This window comes from Seriola dumerili, unplaced genomic scaffold (genome assembly GCF_002260705.1).
Source record: "Seriola dumerili isolate Sdu_G_001 unplaced genomic scaffold, Sdu_1.0 BDQW01000200.1, whole genome shotgun sequence".
In the NCBI taxonomy this organism is placed as follows: Eukaryota; Metazoa; Chordata; class Actinopteri; order Carangiformes; family Carangidae; genus Seriola; species Seriola dumerili.
This window is the reverse complement of record NW_019174455.1, coordinates 364,860-387,778: the sequence shown is the minus strand read 5'-3', so window position 1 is coordinate 387,778 and position 22,919 is coordinate 364,860. Positions and strand designations below refer to the sequence as shown.

General features: G+C 39.7%; 1 protein-coding gene across 2 annotated transcripts; it reads left to right on the top strand.

Moving 5' to 3' along the window:
• Nucleotides 1–16,037: 16,037 nt before the first annotated feature.
• On the top strand, nucleotides 16,038–22,618 carry LOC111228092 (metalloreductase STEAP3-like). 2 transcript variants are annotated; one of them, XM_022753898.1, is made up of 6 exons: nucleotides 16,038–16,147; nucleotides 17,947–18,452; nucleotides 18,790–19,117; nucleotides 19,227–19,426; nucleotides 19,520–19,684; nucleotides 21,657–22,618. In XM_022753898.1, exons 2-6 carry the CDS (start codon nucleotides 17,964–17,966, stop codon nucleotides 21,894–21,896), a joined length of 1,422 nt encoding a protein of 473 aa, XP_022609619.1. In that variant the 5' UTR covers nucleotides 16,038–16,147; nucleotides 17,947–17,963; the 3' UTR covers nucleotides 21,897–22,618. The 2 variants fall into 2 exon arrangements, with proteins under 2 accessions (XP_022609619.1, XP_022609620.1); XM_022753899.1 differs by having other exon boundaries at nucleotides 17,911–18,452.
• Nucleotides 22,619–22,919: the final 301 nt, after the last annotated feature.

Here is a 22,919-nt window from a genome sequence, read left to right as displayed (position 1 = left end):
CCAGTTCTAATTTCTGAATTCAGCCAGTTTAGCAGAGAAGTGATACTACTTGTGTGTGTGGAACAGCCAATTCATTGTGGTGGTGTCTGGAGTCTGGAGGAAGGTGGAGCTTCAGCAGCGGAGGTGTTGAGGTGAAAATTCTGTTATTGAGATTAGAGACAGAATGGACACCCAGCACAAGGACAATTTTAAGCTGTGTTCAGTGAAGGTCTTTGATAAGGAAAATTCAGAGACAGAGATTCAGAGAGATCCATCTAAATACATCCAGCCCTTCTGGGCACAATGTCCAGTAGTGGCCAGATGTCACACGTTTAATGGTCTGACTTCCTAGTTCCCATTACACATCTGTGGTCCTGATGCTCAGGTGATCACAATGAGATATCTCTGATGGTTCTGGAAGTATCACTGTAATATACAAGTTTAACAGACAAAAAATGTCCATAATTCAACATGACTGTTAATCTCTAATACAAATAGGAACACAAAGTAATACAAGTAATAAAAATAATAAAGTTATAGCACTTTAAGATCAAACAGAGGGAGGAGGGGCTTTTAGACATCTGGGGGAGTCTCACTGTGAGTGTGTGTAGCAGTGAAGATGGTGTGTTCAACATGTCAGTGGCAAACTGTGTAAAAAGCTCAATCAATAAAGAGTGATGCACAATTTTGTTGTCATTGTCATTTACTACCTTCACTGCAGCTGTGATGGTAATGGGTTTTTTTTAAAGCCTGAAATATGTTGCTAAAATGGCATTCATATATAAAAACTCCTTTAGTTGATTCACATCTCAGATTTGAACAAGTACTGAGACATTAGATATTGGTCTGTGATTATTTAAAATGGTTGAATCAGCAACTTGTAATGAAGGGAAAACAAAGACAGATTTCCATCAACAATGAATGTCCCTTGTTATCCACTGTCAGCAGGAGGTAAAAAGTAAGGATCAGAAAGATCAGGTCCAGGTTGTTTTTTCTTTATAAATTTCCTGCACAGAAAAACACATGAAATGAAACGAAATCATGACTGACCAGTACACACTGGGACATCAGTATAAGGTTTCACAGATCAGAGTCAAACAGAGAGCCAGAAGATATAAAAAGCTCATTAAAACAATTGATAAACAGCAACAGAATCTTTCATAACAGAGGTTGGTACAGCTTCGGTTTTCCTTGCAGAGAGGGATTTTATGATTTTTCACAATCTCCTGGGATCATCTGGACTTTCAGTGTCGACTGAGAAATAATATTCTGAATTGGTTTCATGAGTAGTATCTGTTAGTTAAGAGGAAACCATCATGAAACGAATGATGATAAAACCTCATCTCACTAAAATGTTTAAGATACCTCTTACAAATGATGCATGGTTTTAATTTAATCTTCCTGTTAGCAGCAACAACACAGAGGTCACTGCAAAAAACACCAAGAGCTGAGACTTTATAGGTACATGAGTCAGAATCAAGTCAACTGAGGTAGACTTCTCATGGGATTTAAGACCTGGACGAGTTAATCCACTGAGGAAGACTGACATAAAATCATCAGATACTGGACTGAGTCAATCTCAGTTAAGATCACCAGCTAAAACCATTTCACTTTAAAGATTCTTCAGAGGCTGCAGTGCATTGTTTCAGGTAGATGGAGCCAACAACAATTGTAATTTCTGCATTCACTGCAGACATTTGATTCAGACAGAACGACCCTGATGTGATGTTTTTAATCAAGCAACACTGCCACCTTTCTTTGGTCTGTCAACACAATAAACACTGTATCCATCAATATTAATATCTTTATCAACTACTGATTTTGTCAGCAGAGTTTTGGATATTACAACAATTTCAGCATCTGTTGATTTGACCCATATTCTAAATCATATCCATTTTAACAAGTGAGAGAATATTTAGAGCAGGCAGAGATTTAAAATCAGATGGAGTCAATGAAGTTGTGAATCTAAACTTTGAGGAAAATAAATCAGCTGAAAACCAGTATATTGTTTCTTTACAAGTGGCATTAACTTAAATTATTCATAACTGTTTATTGCTTATATTCATACAAAAATACTCTCTATAAAAGCAGTTTGTGTTTTCAGTCTTTAGTTTACTTAAAATGATTTGATCGCACTTTATTTGGCAATTCACTGATAAGACCTAACTGTACTTTGTATCAGATTAGACAAAACTAGAAATTATATAATACATATATTTATATATGTATGTATATACACCAGCATATACTACAGCTATATCCAAGACATACATGTCTCTGCACTCCAGGATTGAGAGGTTCAGGAGATCCTTTGTCCCCAATGCCATCGGGCTGTATGACCTCAGAGACACTCAAAGACTATGGTTCCTGAATAAAGTGTCTGTCTGTCTATAATATGTTTTTGTATTATATGTTTAACCAATCAGAAACAGTGAGGACGTCTCTGACGCTCCTGTCAGAGGACAGAAACCTCTCAGCGGGTCAAAAATCAGGACACATGACATCACTGTCAAGCTGCTACAACATGAAAAACATTCAATCTGTAGTCAAATTTCTTTCTCTTTCCTGGTGTTGTTATCTCTATCATCATCATCATCATCATCATCATCATCATCATCATCATCATCATCATCATCTGTAGTTCAGAATTTGACAATCCTGTCTCAAATGTCAGACTCATGGATCCTTGTATTTGTTTCATTCTGAGCAGTTGATGCTAACTGTCCAGCAGCCTCTGGTCTGTAACACCGTGCTCCATGCTCCAGTTCACTCTTTATTATCCTGTATCTGTCCAGCCAACCAGCATCTATGTTTAAGTCTCGGTGCTGAAGATAAACAGAAGCAGTTTATCTGATTGAAATGAATTTAATTATAAATAAATATTTATTCAAAAAGTGAGAGAAGGGGTGAGGAAAGAAAGAGGGAATGGATGTGTCCAAAAGTTTATCTAACCACTGTTCCACTGTTTCTCCACTATTTCCCTCACCTATGGACAGTTAGTGTTCTTCTTCACTCTGCCAGTTCTGCGCATCAAAGTCTGTGTGTTGGGAAGTATGTATGGGAAAAAGTAGTGTACCGTGTATTGTGTCTGCAGAGAGAGCTGTGAGGTTTGTGAAATGATGATGATGATGATGTCACTTGACTACAAGTTAGAAAATAAACCTGAAAGTGTGGATTTAGAAAGAAGTGACCTGAGCAGACCTCTGTAGCTCACTCCTTCTCCCTTCTTGAGGCTAGCAGTTCAAAGCTACATTAGCTGCTATTAAAATACAACAGAATCTCTGACCCAACTGTCAGTGGTTGAGTCGCACAGGTGCAGAGGGTAAAAAGGTAGAAAGTTATCTCTGGTTCTGCTGCACCCATTGTGATCATTTTTTTGTAACATTGTTGGTCTGTCGATCGTGAGTCCGACAATGTTAGAGGAGCACAATGCTAATTCAGTGGAGAACTCTTTTCTTTTTACCAAATGGTTTTTGTGCCTAACTGAACTGTAACAGCTCTCAGGTTCAGAGTGCCACTGACTCAACAACAGACTCCTGACTGCTTGACTGCTTGGCACAAAAGCAGTTGAGAGCCACTGTAATCACAAGACACCCTCAGCTGAACACCAGCAGCCAAAGTCAAATGTTAACAAACTGTCTCACTAAACTTGCGCAAATGTCAGTTTGACACATTTGGCCAAGCAGCATAATCTGCTGTGGGCCAGGCTGCAGCATGTTCAGACCTCACATAGCCACATGCCAGCAGCCAGTTGTTTGGAGTGTGTGTCGATGTCTGTCAGAGAGCTCTCTGTCTCCAAAAATACACATTAATGTTGTTTGTCATAAAGCAAAGCAACTATAGAAGAATAAGGATGAACATCTAAAAGATGCATTTTGAATAAAATACATTTGTGACAAAAGTTTTAAAGATCATCTGTTGGGAGGTCAGGGCTGAACCAGAAGACCAAAAGCTTTTCAACAAAGCAAATAATTCAAACTTGCTTTATAATTCTAAAAGTCCACCACTCTTGCTTTTGGACAGAAAAATAATGTACGACAACACTTCTTTATTGATTCAGTAGCCAGAATACAACACAATATGCTGATAAAAATGGTCTGAGATCAGTCTGGTTTGCAGCTGTCTGTCTGCTCAGCTGTGGTCAGCCCAGAGGCCCAATCTGACACAAACAGACTTTCAAACACTCGTTTTACTCTAAAGGTCATAATGTAATGAGTACTACTATTGTTTTTTTTTTTAGAAAATCTAATCTTTAAGTGTTCATCAAGACCCAAAATCAGCTTAATGCTGTGTTCACATCTCATGAAAAGTGTTGACTTATCTGGCCAAAGGTGTGTGGACATGTTCTTTTGATCTGGGTCTGTTTTTCTACCTTAGTTCCAATGACATGTTCAATAGACTGTGGTGAGAGAAGACCTGATCATGTGATGTTCATAAGCATAGCCCCTCCCCTTATGTGCCCATTGTGTGGCTGTAGTGAGCAAATTATTGCTGGAGAGAAAACAGGAGGTAACTAAAGCAGTAATGCATGAATGTGACAGACAACATACTAAAAGCATATCTCACATCACATAGAATTATATGAGAGCATGTTTAAGTGGTAATGTTTAGTTGCTCATGTACATGGTAACTGAAGCCTTAACTGAAATATAACAGAGACATTTGAGCTTTCTTCCTCTAAATGATGACTCACTGAGTTCAGTGTTTGCACATCATTGTAAAGTGATTTCCAGATAATTCATGTGATTGTTTGATGTGGATTCAGTTCAGTGTCACTGCAAGTGTTTAGATATAAACTGTATAATGAGAAACTCTCCTGTCTGAAATTCTAATCACTGCATTTTATGAATGATTGATATGTGCAGTGTTTCCCAACAATATGCAATATACATTACTAAATGAGGCATATGATTTGTAAGCATTTATTTATACATTTATTTATTCATTATTAGCTTTTATTTATATTATGTATTATATATTATATATATTATAATTATATCACATAATGTGAAGTGCTATAGTCTACCACCACTACTACTGACATGAAGCTGTCCTCTGTCAGTGATATAAGTTCTTTATTGTTATTAATGGAAATTTGCTCAATGTGTAAGGGATTATTGTCTGTCATTCTGGTTTATGTTCTTCAGAGGTGGTTATTCCAGTGTCAGTTTCAAGAACTGGTCAAACTCTAAATCCATGACATTGTTGTGTGTATGAGTGTGTGCCCTTCACTTTGTGTTTAGTTTAAAAATTTGGTGTGTGGCACTCCTCTCAAGGCAAAACAATGCATTTCTAATGTTCTCCTCTCTGCCCAGCAGCGAGGCTTTGCCTTCACTGCAGTTTAACTTTGGTTGTGACTTGGAGGAAGGTTGCCACAGAAAAACAGATATAACTAGAATTACCACCTCGCAGCTGAATTCCTCTGCCAACAGCCAAGCTGCAGGAAACATGGTCACAACCTCCCCTTCCTTCCTTGACCTATATACACATAACACATAAAACATCATCACTTCATTCTATCCTGTTAGACATTTGAGTTAAATTCTGTCATAACTAGTGTATGAATTTGTGAGTTATGTCCAAAAACATGTTTTGTGAGGTCACAGTGACCACCAAAATCTAATCAGTTCATCCTTGAGTCCAAGTGAATGTTTGTGATAAATTTGAAGACATTTCCGCTGGGAGTTACTGAGATATCACATTCATAAAAATGGGATGGACAACATAAGAACTAAAGCCTCCAGCCCTGACTGTAACCGGTGCAGAGGCACAAAAAGTTGCCTCAGAGTTGAGTTATTCCAGAGTTTTAAGAAATGGTCAAACTCTAAATCCATGACCATGATTGTTCGTATGACTTTGTATGTATGACTGAAACCATGTGATGCATGTAAAGTGCATGTAAATGCATTTTGGTATAAATGGAAAAACAAGTAAAGTGTGGAGAAAAAACAAGTCATGTCAAAACATAATATCTCTCTGGGCTGTGTGTGGTCAATGTGTGAAATTGACGATGTAGTTGGAATTGTTGTTGAACTACTGTAAACAACTACTTTTAATGGAAAGTAGTTAAAGCTGCTGGAGACGTCACTAGATGATGTAGGTTTCAACCTAGTGTCAGCTGGTTTCAGTGTATCAGCTGGTTTCAACCTAGTATCAGCTGGTTTCAGTGTATCAGCTAGTTTCAACCTAGTGTCAGCTGTTTTCAGTCTATCAGCTTGTTTCAATCTAGTGTCAGCTGGTTTCAGTCTAGTGTCTGCTTGTTTCATTCTTTCACCTTGATTCAATCTGGTGCCAGTGGTTTCAGTCTAGTGTCAGCCGGTTCCATTCTTTCAGTTGGTTTCAGCACAGTGTCAGCTGGTTTCAGTCCATTGTGGTTTGGGTAAGGGTTAGTACTGTAACATGGTCACTCACAAAGAAAGTTAGAAGTTCATTCATAGTCTTTCAGCTGTGATTAATAGAATAAGACACAGATAGAGAGGTGTGCCTGTGGGAGTACAGCCTGACCTCACACTGATGGGGCAGCTGCTATGGAGGGTTTGTCCAAAAAGTCACTAGATTTGTCACTAGATGCTGTCAGTGTGTGTGTAGAGATAAAGGTGCTAGTTTGGCAACACTGTCTGTAAACGCCCCCTGAGATTGTAATACGAACTGGCCCAGCAGTTCCGGTCCAGACAAGAAATTCTGATTATGGAAATTAAATAAAAGTAAATAGCAGCGTTTGTGTATGTTTGTCTGTGTGTGTGGTTTGAGAGTGGAGACAGAGAGAGGGGGCTGATTATATGATTATGTATTTTCAGCCAGATCACTGATTTAATCTTTGCTTGAGGCAGAGGCTTCACTCGGTGACTAACATTTTCCTTTTCTCTCCAGAGACACAAACTAACAGAGCTCCAGCCAAATGAAATATTCTGATCGATTTCTATTGGATCTACAAGATAGTTACAGCCCTGCAGGCCTCACCAGACTGTTAACATTTCTTATCATGCATTTGGTCATTGAATGTAATATGATTTGTGTGAAGACAGAGAGTTGTGCACATAGAAACAAACTTCTGCAGGTGCTGGATCAAAAACAAACTGAAGGAAAAAGTCAGACAATGATCTGCACACTGTTCTGATGACTCCCAGGAAATATCTAATATCTAATGTAACCTGAAACTAGTCAGAGTGGAGGAGGCAAACAACCATGAGGAGGTGACTCTAGTTTTTCTTGGTATTGCAACATGGTAGTGTTAGGATAACCATTGCATTGTTTTCATTTATCAGCTTTATGCAGCCAGAAGTTAGTGTTTGGCATGATTGCTGTGGCTCCACACTGTTTCTGGTCATTTCTGTTTTGTTTCAGGTTATCTACAAGTGAAATATACTGTCATAGTAGGTTTGTGAAGAATTCCCCTAATGCTTAGGGACTGCTCATTTCACGCAGGATGTGGATCATCATGTTTCTAGTCAAATAAATGTTTAATCTAAAAGATTAAAAATTAACATTGCGGAAAATCTGTGATGAACTATGATGTCAGAAATGTTTCTTTATTGTTGGTCTGCTGAGCGTCAGCTTCTTGAACTCAGTTGAACTGATTCACTCTTAATTTTTCTGATGATGATTTTTTTTCTTAGCATTCTTCTCAGCATTTCTCACTAGATGCAGACAGTGAAATCCGTACGATACAACAAAGCCACACTTCCTTCAGGCAGGTACTTGAGGACAGAAGATGCTCACAGACATACAGATGCTACTCACATCACTGTCACTCACATAATCACTGTAATTAAACAGCCTGTTGGGTATTAGTGCTGTGATGAAGCAGTTTATGGTCTCTCAGATCAGGACAATACAGGTCTTTGTGCCAACATGCACTGTCCCGTCATGTTGACATCATTTAGGGCTGAAATTATGATTTTTATCATTTATACATTTCCAGAACAGATCAGCACTATAAGTTTGATATAGTTTGTGTCCGTGAAACATTTATATTTACATTAAAAAAAAAGCCAAAATCAAAATTAATCCCAACTCTTCCACCATCATGCTATCTGATGTCACGTGTTGCGCAGCCCTGCCTCCTAGAAATTTTCTGTACAACTAAACTAAATAGTTTTTGTAGGAAACATAATGAAGCTGAAGCTCTTTATTTATTAATTTATTTATGTAAACATTTTACTGATACCTTCAGTATCAACATATTTGCAAATGAGAAAATACATTAATTAACAACAACCACAACAATCTTCTTTGTGTGATCCGGTGCGATTACGTTTCATAAAAAAGATATTTTCTGTTACACTTTAGTTGCATGGAAACTTTGGAAATTTTGAGAAGAAGTCAAGTTATGACAGTGAGATTGTCATTGTGCTTGTCACAGACAGACCGACAAGAGACAGAAAGACAGACACCCAGACAGACAGACAAGAAACAGGCAGACAGACAAGAGACAGACAGACACACAGACAGACAAGAGACATACAGACACACAGAGAGGCAGACAGACAGACAGACAGACTGTAACCCACAATAAAAACTGTGATATAAATAAATATAAAAGCCATTTAAATGCATAAACAAGTCATTAAAATGCTTAAATACTCCATCATTAAAATTAATAAATAAGTGGTTAAAATATATAAATAACTTTAAATGGTTAAAATGTGTTTCACTGATGAAGAGTCAATTTAAAAACGTTTTAATAGCCCTTTAATGGGAAAAATTAAAAGTCTGCCTACAAAATATATGATAGTGACGCATCCCCTTTAAGAGCATCGATGCACCTTGTTATGGCAGCCTAAGTTAGAGCACGGAGCCGACGTGCAGCAGAGGGCAAAGCAGGAGAGAAGCAGAGGAATTTATCGAGTGAAACACTTTTTAAGAGTTGATTTAGAACCAGTTTAGAACCTGTGAAATAATCGTGCCAGCTAGAGGATCCGCTGCACACGGATGGACTGTTGGTAAACTCGCTGCCAGAGCGGTAGCAGTATGGAACCTTTCTTTTTTGATTTTTTTTTTTTTTTTTTACTGAACTGAATCAGAAACAGAACTGGATTTTGAACTTGAACTGAGTTTGAAAGAAACTTGAACTAACTCTGAGAATAACTTGAACAGAGTTTGAAATGATTTGAAGTGTTATATGTACTTCATACTGTTTCATATCTGTCAAGTAGGGCTGCAGCTATCGATTATTTTAGTAATAATCTACCGATTATTTCATCGATTAAATGAGTAATCTGATAAGAACTACTTGTTTTATTAAAGAGCAATAGAAAAAATAAGAAAGAGAAAAGAACACACGTTTCTTAAAATGGACAACTAATTTGTTTACTTTTAAGAAAAATCTACATTTTTATTGCTTACATTGCATACAATATTATCTGTCAAGGGAGTAAACCCATTTAGTGCATTTAAGTGCCACATTCTCGGTTTTAAAGAAAACATTTTCTGAAATGCAAATACAAATACATAAAAAAAGTCATTTAGTCATAGTCAGTAGTCATTTCAAATTGTCAAATATTCATTTCAAAAGTGCACACAAGGCAAAATAAGGGATAAATTAAAAAATAAATAATAAAAATAATATTACATTGCCTTGGTAAATTGGTACAGCTTAACTTTCAGAACGACAGGTTTTAACCTAACTACAGCTCAGACACAATGTAAGCCTTAACTGTCTTCTCAGAACACTTTGTGGCATTTGTAAGAGGCCAAAAAAAGTTCTGGAAGGATCATTTCTCCTGGAGGAGGCAGATAGTGTGTGTGTGTGTATGTCTGTGTGCGTTTTGTATGTGTGTGTGGCTGCATTCTCTGTGTGTAGGCCTTTAAAGGAGCATGTGGTGGTTGCAATGAAGACAAGTGAGCATATCAACATGCTCAGAACTGTGGCTTGCCCTGAGCTTTGATGCAATGTTTCCTGCTGCAGCAAAAAAGACGCTTTGATGGCATGGATGTTGCTGGAATATAGAGCAGGGACTTTGCCACCATTGCAGCGTTGGATAGCGTGCTGCATTTGTTTGCGCCATGAAAGTGGATACTCTTTCTTGGACAGGGGATGTTCTCAACAATACATCAAGACCTCCTGCTGCACAGTTTGGTTTAACTGCTGCTCCTCATCTTCTTCATCACTAGGGCTGGTGTCTGATGATGATCCCAGTATGTTGTTGAGAAATTATGTTACACCCTTGACATTTGTGACTGGGTTTTGTTGTGCTGTACTGGAGGCTCCATTTTCACTTTTGTTGGGCTCCCTTGCTTCCTTCAAGTGCCATGGCTTGTACTGTGGTTTGGACCTTGAATGCTTAGTCAGGGGGCAAGAACTTAAGTTTTCTAAACCTAGGATCCAAAGCAGCAGCTATTTGACCGTGTTTGGAGATTCAGTTTGGAACACTGAAAGTCCTTGCCATCTTGCTGTGATCTGTTCTGCCACATGCGCTTGGAATGACCTTACTGGTGCAGTATCAAGAGCTGAACTCTGTATGGACTTCTCAAGACTTTGCACTAGCTGTGTGAAGTGCTGAGAGTGTAACATATTGTTGTCCACTGAGAAAGACCGTAGCTCCTTCAAATGGCTCAGGGGCTGGCTTAGCTACTCAATGAGGTTCCATTGTTCAGGCTTGAGGTCAAGGTAGTGGTGTTTTCCTCTATAAGTCACTTCTGGGTCTGAGAGTGCAGCAGTCATTGGCCATCTTTTTTCCAAGCAGCCTGGATAACGTGATAAGTGTGTCCCAGTGAGAGAGTGTTTTAATCACTTGATCCAGTACTAGTTATTTTAATCCTTTTATTCAGTATTGCACGTTTATTTATTAGTGTGGTTTTTATCGTGTGTACATATATTTTCTATACTGGTTTTATTGAATTTGTGGTGTTGCATGTTGTAGAGCGTTTTATATTCCATATTTGGTTTTACTGAGTTGTGTGTAATTTGACTATGGATGAAATGATGAGAAACAGCTGTGATGAACTGCCTCACACACCCTGACAGCTCTGGAGCCTGCTCGATCGGTACGTTCTGCTGCAGGAACACGGGCCGACAGAGTGAGGGTTCGGCCTGGACGAGGTACCAGGCGAACCACTGCGGGACGAGCCAGACAGAAGTGAAAAGACTTGGCGCATTGCCCACTATACGATTAATAAAGCATCAGCAGCAGACGTTGATCCAGCGGAGCTGCAGGGCCGGAGCAGAGGAGCCAATGGCCTCAGTGATTTATGTAAATCTTTATTTTTATGTTTTAAAAATTAAATAATTTTTTTTTTTTTGTTGCTGTTAAAAGCCCTGAACAGTAGCAGAAGGTCTGAGAAGTGAACATAATACAGAAACAGCACATGTCCTGGCCAGATCACTAGTTGTTATTTGTCTGTATTTGATGGTATCATGATGTAGTTTAAATCACAGTACAGAGAGGGTTCTGTCTGCAGGCTACAAGAGAGGGCCATAACTGTAAGTATTGTAACCTGCAGAAGGACCCTTTTGAAAGAACAAACTCAATGTGATGGCTCCCTCTAGTGGTACTTTGAAGACATGGCCAAATTAATTACACAGCCCAGAGTTCACACTGGATTTTGTAAAGTAAAGCTGGATTTCAGTGGCTGCTGCATGAAGTGTCTTTCTCATGGCACTGTGGTATATGGTGTTTAAGGAGGTAGAGCTGTCTCAATTCAGAACTCAAACTGCATCCTCATTTTTCTTTTCATATTTTGGAAAATGTGTTTTGATTAAAAAAAAAAAAAAAAAAAAAAAAAAAAAAAATCTTCCTCTCTGACAGAGAGTTACTACATACTTATTTTCTTAAATACAATTTAAGAACACATATGGTGACATAAGTTTCCAATGATGAGGAAACTCAGGAAATTCATTTTTCCCTTTAATTAGAACAAAATAATGTTATTTTCTTGAAACTAGTGCATTGTATGTGCGTAGGTTCAGTGATGTAGGTTCAGTGATGTAGTTTCAGTGACGTAGGTTCAGTGATGAGGGTTCATTGATGTATGTAGGTTCAGTGATGACGGTTAAGTGATGCAGGTTCAGTGATGTCATTTCAGTGACCTCGGTTCAGTGATGAAGGTTCAGTGATGTAGGTTCTGTGATGTAGGTTCAGTGATGAGGGTTCATTGATGTATGTAGGTTTAGTGATTAAGGTTAAGTGATGCAGGTTCAGTGATGTCATTTCAGTGACCTCGGTTCAGTGATGTAGGTTCAGTTATGTAGGTTCAGTGACGTAGGTTCAGTGTTGGAGGTTCAGTCGTACGTTCAGTGATAAAGGTTCAGTTACATCCACCCTGACGTGAACCTTGTAGGTTCAGCAGGGGTGGTGCTTACAGCACAACTTCAGGAATATGTTGAATCAGAGGATGAATGAATGTTGTCTTCATCAGTCTTCTGTCTTCTTCAATCTTCTTCAGCTCTTGGCAACACCCAGTCACACAGGTTATATCCGACCCTAATCTGAAGAGTAATATCCATCACTGCAGCCATCTGGACATGTTGACTTCCCATTAACTTTCACATGAGTAATTTGTAGAGCTAGAAGTGTGGTGAAGTGTGCTCCAGTGTGTCCAGTGGGATCCGTCAATGGCCTAGCAGGTGAATGTAAATGCAGCATTCATCAACCTAATTATTGTTCCTATGATCAGTTTTTAATAGGCTGAAAAACAGTCTTTAAATAACATTTATTATTTATTCCTAATGACATGGAGTATAAAAGCACTGATATGGTGTCTGCATGCTGTTTCTGTATTTACAGGCAGCATGGCCTGAATATATATGTGTGTGTGTGTGTATATATATATACATATATATACATAACCTTTTTTTTTCTTACTGTCTGACATTAAATCTGACTAAACTTTTCCTGTTTTAGGCAATTTTTTATTACTTTCTTCAAAGTCAGAAGTTTACATACACTAAGATTACTAGGCCTTTAAACAATTTGGGAAAGCTCAGATGATGATGTCATGGCTTTGGAAGCTTCTGATAGGTTAATTGACAACATTTGAGTTAATTACAGGCACACCTGTGGATGTATTTTAAGGCACACCTCAAACACACTGCTTCCTTATGTGACATCATGGGAAAATCAAAAGAAATCAGCCAAGATATCAGGAAGAGAATTGTGGACTTCCACAAGTCTGGTTCATCCTTGGGTACAATTTCCAGATGCCTGAAGGTGCCACGTTCATCTGTTCAAACAATTGTGCGCAAGTATAAACACCATGGGAATGTCCAGCCATCATATCGCTCAGGAAGGAGACGGGTTCTGTGTCCCAGAGATAAACGTGCTTTGGTGCGAAATGTACGTATCAACCCCAGAACAAAAGCAAAAGACCTTGTGAAGATGCTGGCTGAAGCTGGTAAGAGAGTGTCATTATCCACAGTGAAACGAGTCCTGTACCAACATGGGCTGAAAGGCCACTCAGCGAGGAAGAAGCTGTTACTCCAAAAGCAACAAAAAGCCAGATTACAGTTTGCAAATGCACACAGGGACAAAGACCTTCATTTTTGGAGACATGTCCTGTGGTCTGATCAAACTAAAATTGAACTGTTTGGCCATAATGACAATTGTTACATTTGGAGGAAAAAGGGGGAAGCTTGCAAGCCTGAGAACACCATCCCAACTGTGAAGTACAGGGGCGGCAGCATCATCTTGTGGGGGTGTTTTGCTGCAGGAGGGACTGGTGCACTTCACAAAATAGATGGCATCATGAGGAAGAACATTACATAGAAATATTGAAGCAACATCTCAAGACATCATCCAGGAAGTTAAAGCTTGGGTGCAAATGGGTCTTCCAAATGGACAATGACCCTAAGCATACCGCCAAATTAGTTACAAAGTGGCTTAAGGACAACAAAGTCAATGTTTTGGAGTGGCCATCACAAAGCCATGATCTCAATCCTATAGAAAATTTGTGGGCAGAGCTGAAAAGGTGTGTGCAAGCAAGGCGGCCTACAAACCTGACTCAGTTACACCAGTTCTGTCAGGAAGAATGGGCCAAAATCCAGCAAACTATTGTGAGAAGCTTGTGGAAGGATACCCAAAATGTTTGACCCAAGTCATACAGTTTAAAGGCAATGCTACCAAATACTAATGAAATGTATGTAACTTCTGACTTTGAAGAAAGTAATAAAAAATTGTCTAAAAAATTCTCTCTCATTATTCTGGCATTTAGCAAATATAAATAATTTTGGTAATCCTAACTGACCTAAAACAGGAAAAGTTTAGTCTGATTTAATGTCAGACAGTGAGAAAAAAAGGTTATGTGTCTTTTTATACAGTGTATGTAAACTTCTGGTTTCAACTGTAGAGAAAGAGAGAGAGATCCTTTGGGCTTCAAGTTCTGCACTGAGAAACAGCTGCTGGCTAACCAACCAATTGACAAGGAGCAGAAGAGGACAGTGGTGACAGATGTGTCAAACCCAGCTGACAGTAACATCAGGAAGGAGCGTGAGAAGATCGAGAAGTACCAGGAGCTAAAAGAAAAACTGGAACAGATGTAGAAGGTGAAGTTTAAAGTGGTTCCAGAGGTAATAGGAGCATCAGAGGCTGTGACCCCCAAACTGGGAGATTGGCTTCAGCAAATTGCAGGTATAACATCTGAGGTGTCTGATCATAGGACTGCAGTACTACAAACAAATAAAATACTGCACAGAACCCTCAAAATGTCGAGAGGATATTTATAGCTTACACACACACACACACACACACACACACACACACACACACACACACTAGGCCTGAGGTGGGACAATCCACAAGAGAAACAGAAGATGAGTTCATACAATGTAGAAACTGTTTTTCTTACTGTAGTCGTTCCTCTGTTCTTTGCATTATCATACTGACACACAGGGAGCATGCCTTATCTTCCGCTGTCACATGTGATGCCTTCAGTTGCTGTTGGACATTACCAGCAAATGGTGTGCACTGTAGTGTCATTTTTGTGACCATGAATCCAAGAAACATTTTCCCGCCTGTTTCCATTTTTCAATGGCTGTCCAACAGATGTGACCTAATTCAAATCTGTAACTCTAGACCCCTGTGTCTGGCATTTAAAAATGAATGAAAGATGTATTTTGATGATGTGACGACTGAAAATAATGCAGCTTTTAATATGTGTTGACTGTCTATTGTGTTTATACCCAGTTGTATCACTCCAGTTAATCTTAGTAGCTCTGTGATTTTGGGCTATGAACAGTTGTTTAATAAAAACATCTGTAGGGGTTTAAGGGTGTTTGTGGTGGAACTGTTACGACTCATAGACACCTGAAACATGAAGCAGACACTTAGTGCTTTGCTGTTAGGAGACACAAACTGAAAAGATTTGGAACCACTGCTTTTAATTTTTATCACTGTATTTTATTATTTAAAATTATGATAAATAACTAACATAATAATAATAATATAAATAATAATACGTTTTTTACATAACATTTTAGTCTAAAAAGTAACTGGGCACCTAACTAAACTACAAACTGTCAAATAAATGTAAAAAGTACAATATTTCATTCACAGGAAATGAAGTTTAGTGACTTTCAGCAATGCTGGATAGTTTGTATGTAATTTTAAAATGTGTGATTAAAAAACTTTTAGATGTTGTAGATTACACACTAATACACTCTTAAACCAAAACGAGCGCCTATAACCCGCTGAAGAGGCGATTGAGTCCTTTCACACTGACAGACGAGTTTGTCTAGTTCAGACTGAGAGGACAGTGCACAATGCTGACATGGATCCGTCCCGTCTCATCCCCGGGTCAGTGCGGTTTACTCTCAGCGGAAGGTGTAGCTGCACAGCACAGCTGGACCACAGCTGGACAGGTGACAGGTGTGTTTACAGTGTCTGCGCTCTGAAAGATTCACAGCTTGGGTGTCATGTCTACATCACAGCTGATCAGAGTTGGAGCCGGTAAATACCTGAGACTACTCATTTGACACGGGAATGAATGCAGACTGCATCCTTTATCCAGTGTGGTAGGGCCTCTAATCATAGGTTTTTACAAGAGAACAAAAGTCGGAGCTGATCAGGAGTAAGTGAAGGCACCAGTGGGCGGCGCATACCGTACACGTGACAGGCACAGTCCTCTGTCCTGTAGTGTAAATGTCGCCCAGAGTGTTGGACAACAAATCCACTGAGCAGTTCTGAACGTGAAGCTTTTAGGTCAGGTTTAAAACTGAAATCCTTGCAGAGAAGACGTGAGTCATCTTCATTCAATCATGTTAAAGTAATAAGGTGTGTTTGTGCTGAGTTGTGCTGTAAGTGTGTGCACTCAGCTGTTGTCAGTTTCATTCTTGTTGTGATGGACTTACATAGAAACGCTGTTTAATCAAAGTAGACGACTAAAGGATATTTAAATATTTTCTTATTTATTTTTTATATATTTTTTTCTCCCTCCGTGATATAGGTTTATAAATATTATGTCAGATTTAAAAAGGTGTTTTTTGGCGTTGCCATAACTATTGATTATTGTCAACATGCAGAGATGTGTATGTTGATTCATGTATTATTACTGAACAGGCTGTTTTTTAATTGTGAGCTGAGGGGGTGAAGATGAAAAAGGCAGTACAATCCATCAAACTGGAATATTTGATGTGAACAAAATTCCCGTGCACCGCCAGTAGCGGTCAGGTGCTGCTTGATTAATTAGCCAGTTAAAATCAAATATAATACTGAGACTACAACGCGTTTGGATTCTTCAGGTTCACTTAGTAGCTTACAATTACGAGAGCGTTCACAGGTGTGATAAATACATATACATGGGTCACATGACCAACTATCATCGTATTTAACATTTTTTCCAAAGTTCCAAACAGTTTTACACATTATAAAATATCACCACATCATTAATATTACTTAAAGCTACAAAATTACTGTTTTACACATTATTAACAAAAATAAGAGAACTAACTTCTATATAAAAAACTGACTGAATGAAAAAGTCTAATTCCTTTACAGACGTAGATCATTGGTCATACAGTTTTCCCTCTAAATCACTTATTGAGGAGGGTGGATGTCAGAGGAATTATAGCTCATCTCTCCCTGAGAGTCCAGATAACATGTGGAAAAAGATATAAATGAGATTATTCACCTCACAGAAAAGAACTCAAATCTTGTGTTTCATTAAATCCACAAGGTTCAATTGTGTTCAATTCATACGTCCAAAATGCTTCATACTGAAAAACTGATTATCAGATTACCCCTCTTAAATTGGGGCGCTCTCTTTCAATGCCAATAAATTCAAGGGAAGTAGCTGACCCATGGTTTTTCGCTTAGTAGTGCCTAGTTCATGTTTCCATTTCTCATGGCAGCCTTATACTCAGTCGGTCTGAGACTGTGCTTTGTTTGGCCTACATACATTAAGCCATATGGGCAATATCAAGATACAGATCACATGTAGAAAGATGGTTAAATTCTTTTATCTTTCCTGACTGAGTGTGATTAAATGTCTTAGAATCAAATATATTTAAACCGTGTCACATTTTCCACATCTATAGTTTCCAAACACTTGTTGAGAAAGCCAGTTAGTTTGTGTAGGTTCCTGATAAATGGAGCTGACAACTATATCTCTGACATTTATAACTCTCCTGAAGCAAAAAGGATGTCATGTGATTCAAACTTGGATTCTAGGATTTTCCAGTGTTTGTTTATAATCTGTTTCTCTTGCATGGATGCCATACAATATTCAGATACAAATGTTCTTCTGTTTTAATCTGTTTTTTTATTATGTTTGGAACATTTATGTTTAGTATTTTACACATTGCCTTACAAATACATAAGTAACTATGCCATTGGCTAGTGTATTAAATTCATCATCATCATCATCATCATCATCATCATCATCATTGAGTGATGTCATATCCATTCCTTTCATAATAATAATAATAATAATAATTATAATGAATATTCATTTAATCAGGTAAAAGTCATAACAGTTCTTTGCTGTTGCTGCTGTCCATAGGTGAGATCTGAAAATCAGCCTTGTGTTACTTCACAGTTGTTTAGTTAATCATCATGCAGAGTGACATGAAGACGCCCTTGTTGGCTGGTTCCTCATCTGATGCCTCAAAGCCCCTGCCTCGCTGCCCGGGAGGCCCTGTGATTGGCATTATTGGCTCTGGAGACTTCTCCCGGTCCCTTGCGATCCGGCTGGTGGCCTGTGGTTTTAGGGTGGTGGTGGGCAGCCGTGACCCACACCGTATTCCCAGGGGTATGTTTCCTGACGGGGTGGAGCTGCGATCACAGAGGGAGGCGGTGGACGGTGCAGAGAGGGTGGTGTTCGTTGCAGTCTACCCAGAGCACTACTACACCCTGGTGGGGCTTAGGGAGCTGCTGGCTGGGAAGGTGCTGGTGGATGTCAGCAATGCCACCAGGCTGAATAGTGGAGAGCAGTCACATGCAGAGAGGCTGGCTGAGCTGTTCCCAGAGAGCAGGGTGGTCAAGGGCTTCAATGTCATCTCAGCTTGGGCGCTTCAGGCTGGAGCCTATGATGGAAGCAGGCAGGTGAGGTGGTACCCAGCAAAGAGCATTTATCTCAGGTCAAACTAAAGAACCTTTGGGTAATATGAAAGAAGTCAGTTTCACGATAATTCTATGGGACTGACTTTGATATGTACAGGTCCTGACACCAGTGGTTATCGCATGTAGTTACATGGTGATATTGTTATTGTGATACAACTGTTTCTCTCACATGCAGTCATACTCTGGAGCACCTGGAAACACACCTCACTATGTAACATCAGTACAGTACAGGTCTAAGCAGAAGTGGTGATATTCTTTACTGATCCACTGTGTCTGATGCCCTGAAAATCTGGTCTCCCTTGATCTAATCCCCCTCCAGGTCCTGGTCTGCAGTGACTGCTCCCACTCTAAAGCCTTGGTGCTCCAGCTGGCTCGTTGTCTTGGCTTCAGCCCTGTGGATCTGGGGGGTCTGTGTGGATCCAGAGACATTGAGGAAGCCCCGCTCATCCTCTTCCCTTCCTGGGGAGGCCCCATCTTGGCCGTGTTCCTTCTCTTCCTCTTCTTCTATGGATACAGCTTCGTGAGGCACATCCTGCTGCCCTACCTCGATCGAGGAGAGAACAACTTCCACCAGCTACCACTAGTGACGGTGAATGAGACTCTGCCGGCGGTTGCCCTGGTTACACTGGCTCTCGTCTATCTTCCAGGTGTCATTCTGTTATCTCCTGTAAATTAATTTTGTACAGAAATAGCACCTTTATTTTGTTCATGCTGGATGAAAATGTCACAGTCATATTAAGTGCTGTGCTTCTTTAGGTCTTGTGGCAGCTGTCCTCCAGCTGGGCAGGGGAACCAAATATAAGAGGTTTCCAGGTTGGTTAGACCGTTGGCTGTGCAGGCGGAAGCAGCTCGGCCTGCTGAGCTTCCTCTGCACTCTCCTCCACGCTGTGTACAGTATGTGTCTGACGCTGCGGAGGGCTGCAGGGTACACACTGCTCAATGCAGCTTACCAGCAGGTGAGTACTGGGTTGGTGTACACCACAGAGCTGTTACAGTGTTTACATACATATATGTATATATGATATATGTTTTTGTTCACTCACTTTTAGGTGAAAGCTGGTGTTGAAAAGTCCTGGGTGGAGTCACAGGTGTGGAGGTCTGACCTCTACCTGTCCTGTGGGATTCTGGGATTTGGAGTCCTCAGTCTGCTGGCTGTTACCTCTCTGCCCTCTGTTGGAAACACCCTCAGTTGGAGGGAGTTTACATTTGTTCAGGTCAGCTTAGATCAGCATATGATTTTAAGACTTCTCTGTCCTGCTGCTCATTAATTGTACTTAAAGTCCAGGCTTCACATGTTTGTCAGTAAAGATGGTGGCTGTAATCACTCCTCCTGTCTGTGGCTGGCTCATCCCCTCCTACACCAGGACACAGCTTGGTATGAGGAAACAGTGAGCTTCCTACAAAAAGCGTAATTTACACACTGTGTCTCACTGTAACTGAAGCCTCAGTAACTAGCTGAACTTTAGAAAGTGTTTTTGCACAGAGCTGGGACCACGTCAGTGAAGTCACATTACGTCCTATGGCCAATCTGGATGGGTCTTTAAATGTACATATTGTGAGACATGTGAGTACTGTATTTAGACAGACTTGAGAAAAGGGGAAAGTGTAAAATTCATCCAGAGGAGTTAAAAATGTGAAGGGAGGTGAGGTATATCTATACAGTCAAATTACACATTTTGTTGATTTTTGCAGCAAACATAAAAAATGATACTCTCTACAAATTCATGATTTTCTTAGGCCTGAACTGACTCATAGGACTCATGAGGCAGGTGCATCGTCAGTAGGTATTATCAGCTCAACAACCACAGGCTCCTCTAGGAAACTGATTGAGGATCTGAGAATTAATCTAACTGATGCTACAGAGCAGAGGATGCTATTTAATTATTCCTGATTCTATAACATCTCCAAAAACCTGGAGGGTCAAACCAACTGGTAGCAACACCAGAGAAATAACAAGGAAATGCAGAACGTTATTGGAAAAATGACACATTGCTGGTGTCATATGAAATTCAGATCTGATGTCCACATATTACTCAGTAAATGATGCCAGGTCCTCATGTTTCTTCAATATCATCATAACAAAAAAAACAACAAACTAAAGCCTGTCTTATGATCTGTGAGCTATTTGGCTGTCTTTACAAACTAAATAAAAGACATCAGTCTCTAGATCAGTCATGTGATGCCTCTGTATACCACAACCCCTCTGCCTCACTCAGTCATAGAGGCAAAGCAGAACCCCACATGACTGCAGAGCAGGTGCAGGAAGGCTGCAGTGGTATTGTCCCATTCCTCTAACTCATCTGCTCAAACAGGCTCCAACATCTTTAATGTATGTTTCAGCTCAACTCAACTCAATTCAAGCTCTAAAAGCACTGTCCACCACCTGCTCAGCACCACAGAGGAAGAGAGAGAATGAGCAACCAGCTGGTGAACAGAGTGGAGCAAGTAGCTGCTTAAGAGCCAGATATTTTCCTCAGGAGGAGGAGGAGACCAAACACAGAGCTAAAAGAGAGGGAACAGAAATAACAAGTAACAGCCATGACTGCAAATGAATGCTAATGCTGCTTCCTGTTTGATGCATAAATACTCAGTAGGGCCGAGGGCTGCATATTGCAATTATTTTGGCAGATATGTGATTTCAACTGGAGTTATTGTTTTTGATTCATTTTCACAGAAGATTTAAAAGTGATGATGATGTGATATTTGTTGGTCTTGTACCAAACAAACATGTTCCTTTACGCCTTGAGAATATGATTTGTAGGTCGGAGTGTCGGTAGCAATACAACTCTTACTCTGGCTCTGCTAACAATGCACAACAATGAAACACCTTTTACCTTTATCAAAACAATGCAGCTCCTGCAATCTTTTGCAGCTCTTGTGATTTTGATATTACACTTGGCCATATTGCGATTCTGTATTTTGATTAATTGTGCAGCTGTAATACTCAGTAATCTGTCAGATGTGTGTGATGTTGAAGGGGCAGCTAACACTGTGTGTAATTGTGTTTCTGTGTAAGTTTTATGTACACACAATAGTTGGTGAAATGTAATGACTTGTCAAAACCATGTTGAAAATGAGATGATGAGTCTCCAGAGGCTCATTCAGGAAGTTCTAAGTTCTAATCATCTAAATTATCTTTGTTACATTTTGTGGAATTCTCTGACTGACTGTTTTTTGTGTTTCCAGTCAGGACTTGGTTACGTTGCCTTAACTCTCTCCATCATGCACACTCTCTTCTTTGGCTGGGACTTTGCCTTCTTCCCTGGGGCCTACCCTTATTACCTGCCTCCAGTCTACCTGCTGGCCCTCATTCTGCCCTGCGTAGTCCTGGTGGGACGGCTCCTCTTGGCTCTGCCGTGCCTGACGTCAAGACTGGCAAAGATCCGCAGGGGCTGGGAGAGCGAGAGACACCGCCCCCCCCAATAACCAGCCATGGTCAAATGAAGCGGATCCTCCTCAAAACTTTGGTGATGTCTAGTGTTCAGGAGGGAAACAAATCTAGACAGATGTTTCTTATCTCTCTGTGCGAGTCTGAATTCTGTCAGCTCTGGACTTTGAAAGGCTTTAACTGGACTTTCCTTCATGACTGCCACCTTTTTCCTCTACACTAACAAGAAGAGATGCAGAGAGGGGGGAGAGACGGAGTGGAGCAGTGATCTAACTTGTCCATGATCCTGCTATTACCTTCATTTAGCTGGAATGTTTTGAAAAGCAATATTTTTAAGAAAATTCATTTTTAGAAAAATTTATTGCAGTTGATAACAGAGTCAGACAAATAGCATTACTGTTCCGCCATGTCAGAGACAGCAGAGACAGGATCTACTCAGGGGACTCACTCACACGTGACATGTGGTCTGGCAAGTTAACTTAAGCCTGTACATGGATTCAACGAGCTGCATGATGAATCTGCCTAAAAATGCAGTTATCATTATCAGTTAATCTGTAGATTATTTTCTGAATTGTTTCAATGTTTAGTCTTAACTCTAAGCAACATCTTCAGATGTCTGTTTTGTTTGACCAGCATTCCAAAGAAATGCGCTTTACTGTCAGAGGTGACAAAGAAAACCAGGAACAAAGCTGAAACCAGAGAATATTTGTTTTATATTTTATGCTTAAAATTTTTTTAAATGATTATCAGAATTGTATTGTTGCTGATTAATTTTAATTGACTAATATATTAACCATCTTTTCATTTCAGCTCTGATTTCACACAAAGAAAGAAAGGAAACACTTACTTTATATAGACAGGTGTGAGTCTCTCCACATCATGTCCAATCAGCTGAGTTAACCACAGGTGGACTCCAGTCAAGGTGTAGAAACATCTCAGAGATGATCCAGAGAAATGGAGGAAGCTGAGCTAAACTAGTAAAGTGTCTGAATACTTATGTCAATGTGAGATTTCAGTTTTTCTTTTTAATAAATGTGTAAGAAATTCTAAAATTGTGTTTT

Coding starts and splice junctions, on each gene's coding strand:
- LOC111228092 (XM_022753898.1), top strand. CDS start 17,964: ATGCAGAGTGACATGAAGACGCCCTTGTTGGCTGGTTCCTCATCTGAT. Junction 18,453..18,789: donor CCTATGATGGAAGCAGGCAG/GTGAGGTGGTAC, acceptor ATCCCCCTCCAG/GTCCTGGTCTGCAGTGACTG. Junction 19,118..19,226: donor GGCTCTCGTCTATCTTCCAG/GTGTCATTCTGT, acceptor GTGCTTCTTTAG/GTCTTGTGGCAGCTGTCCTC.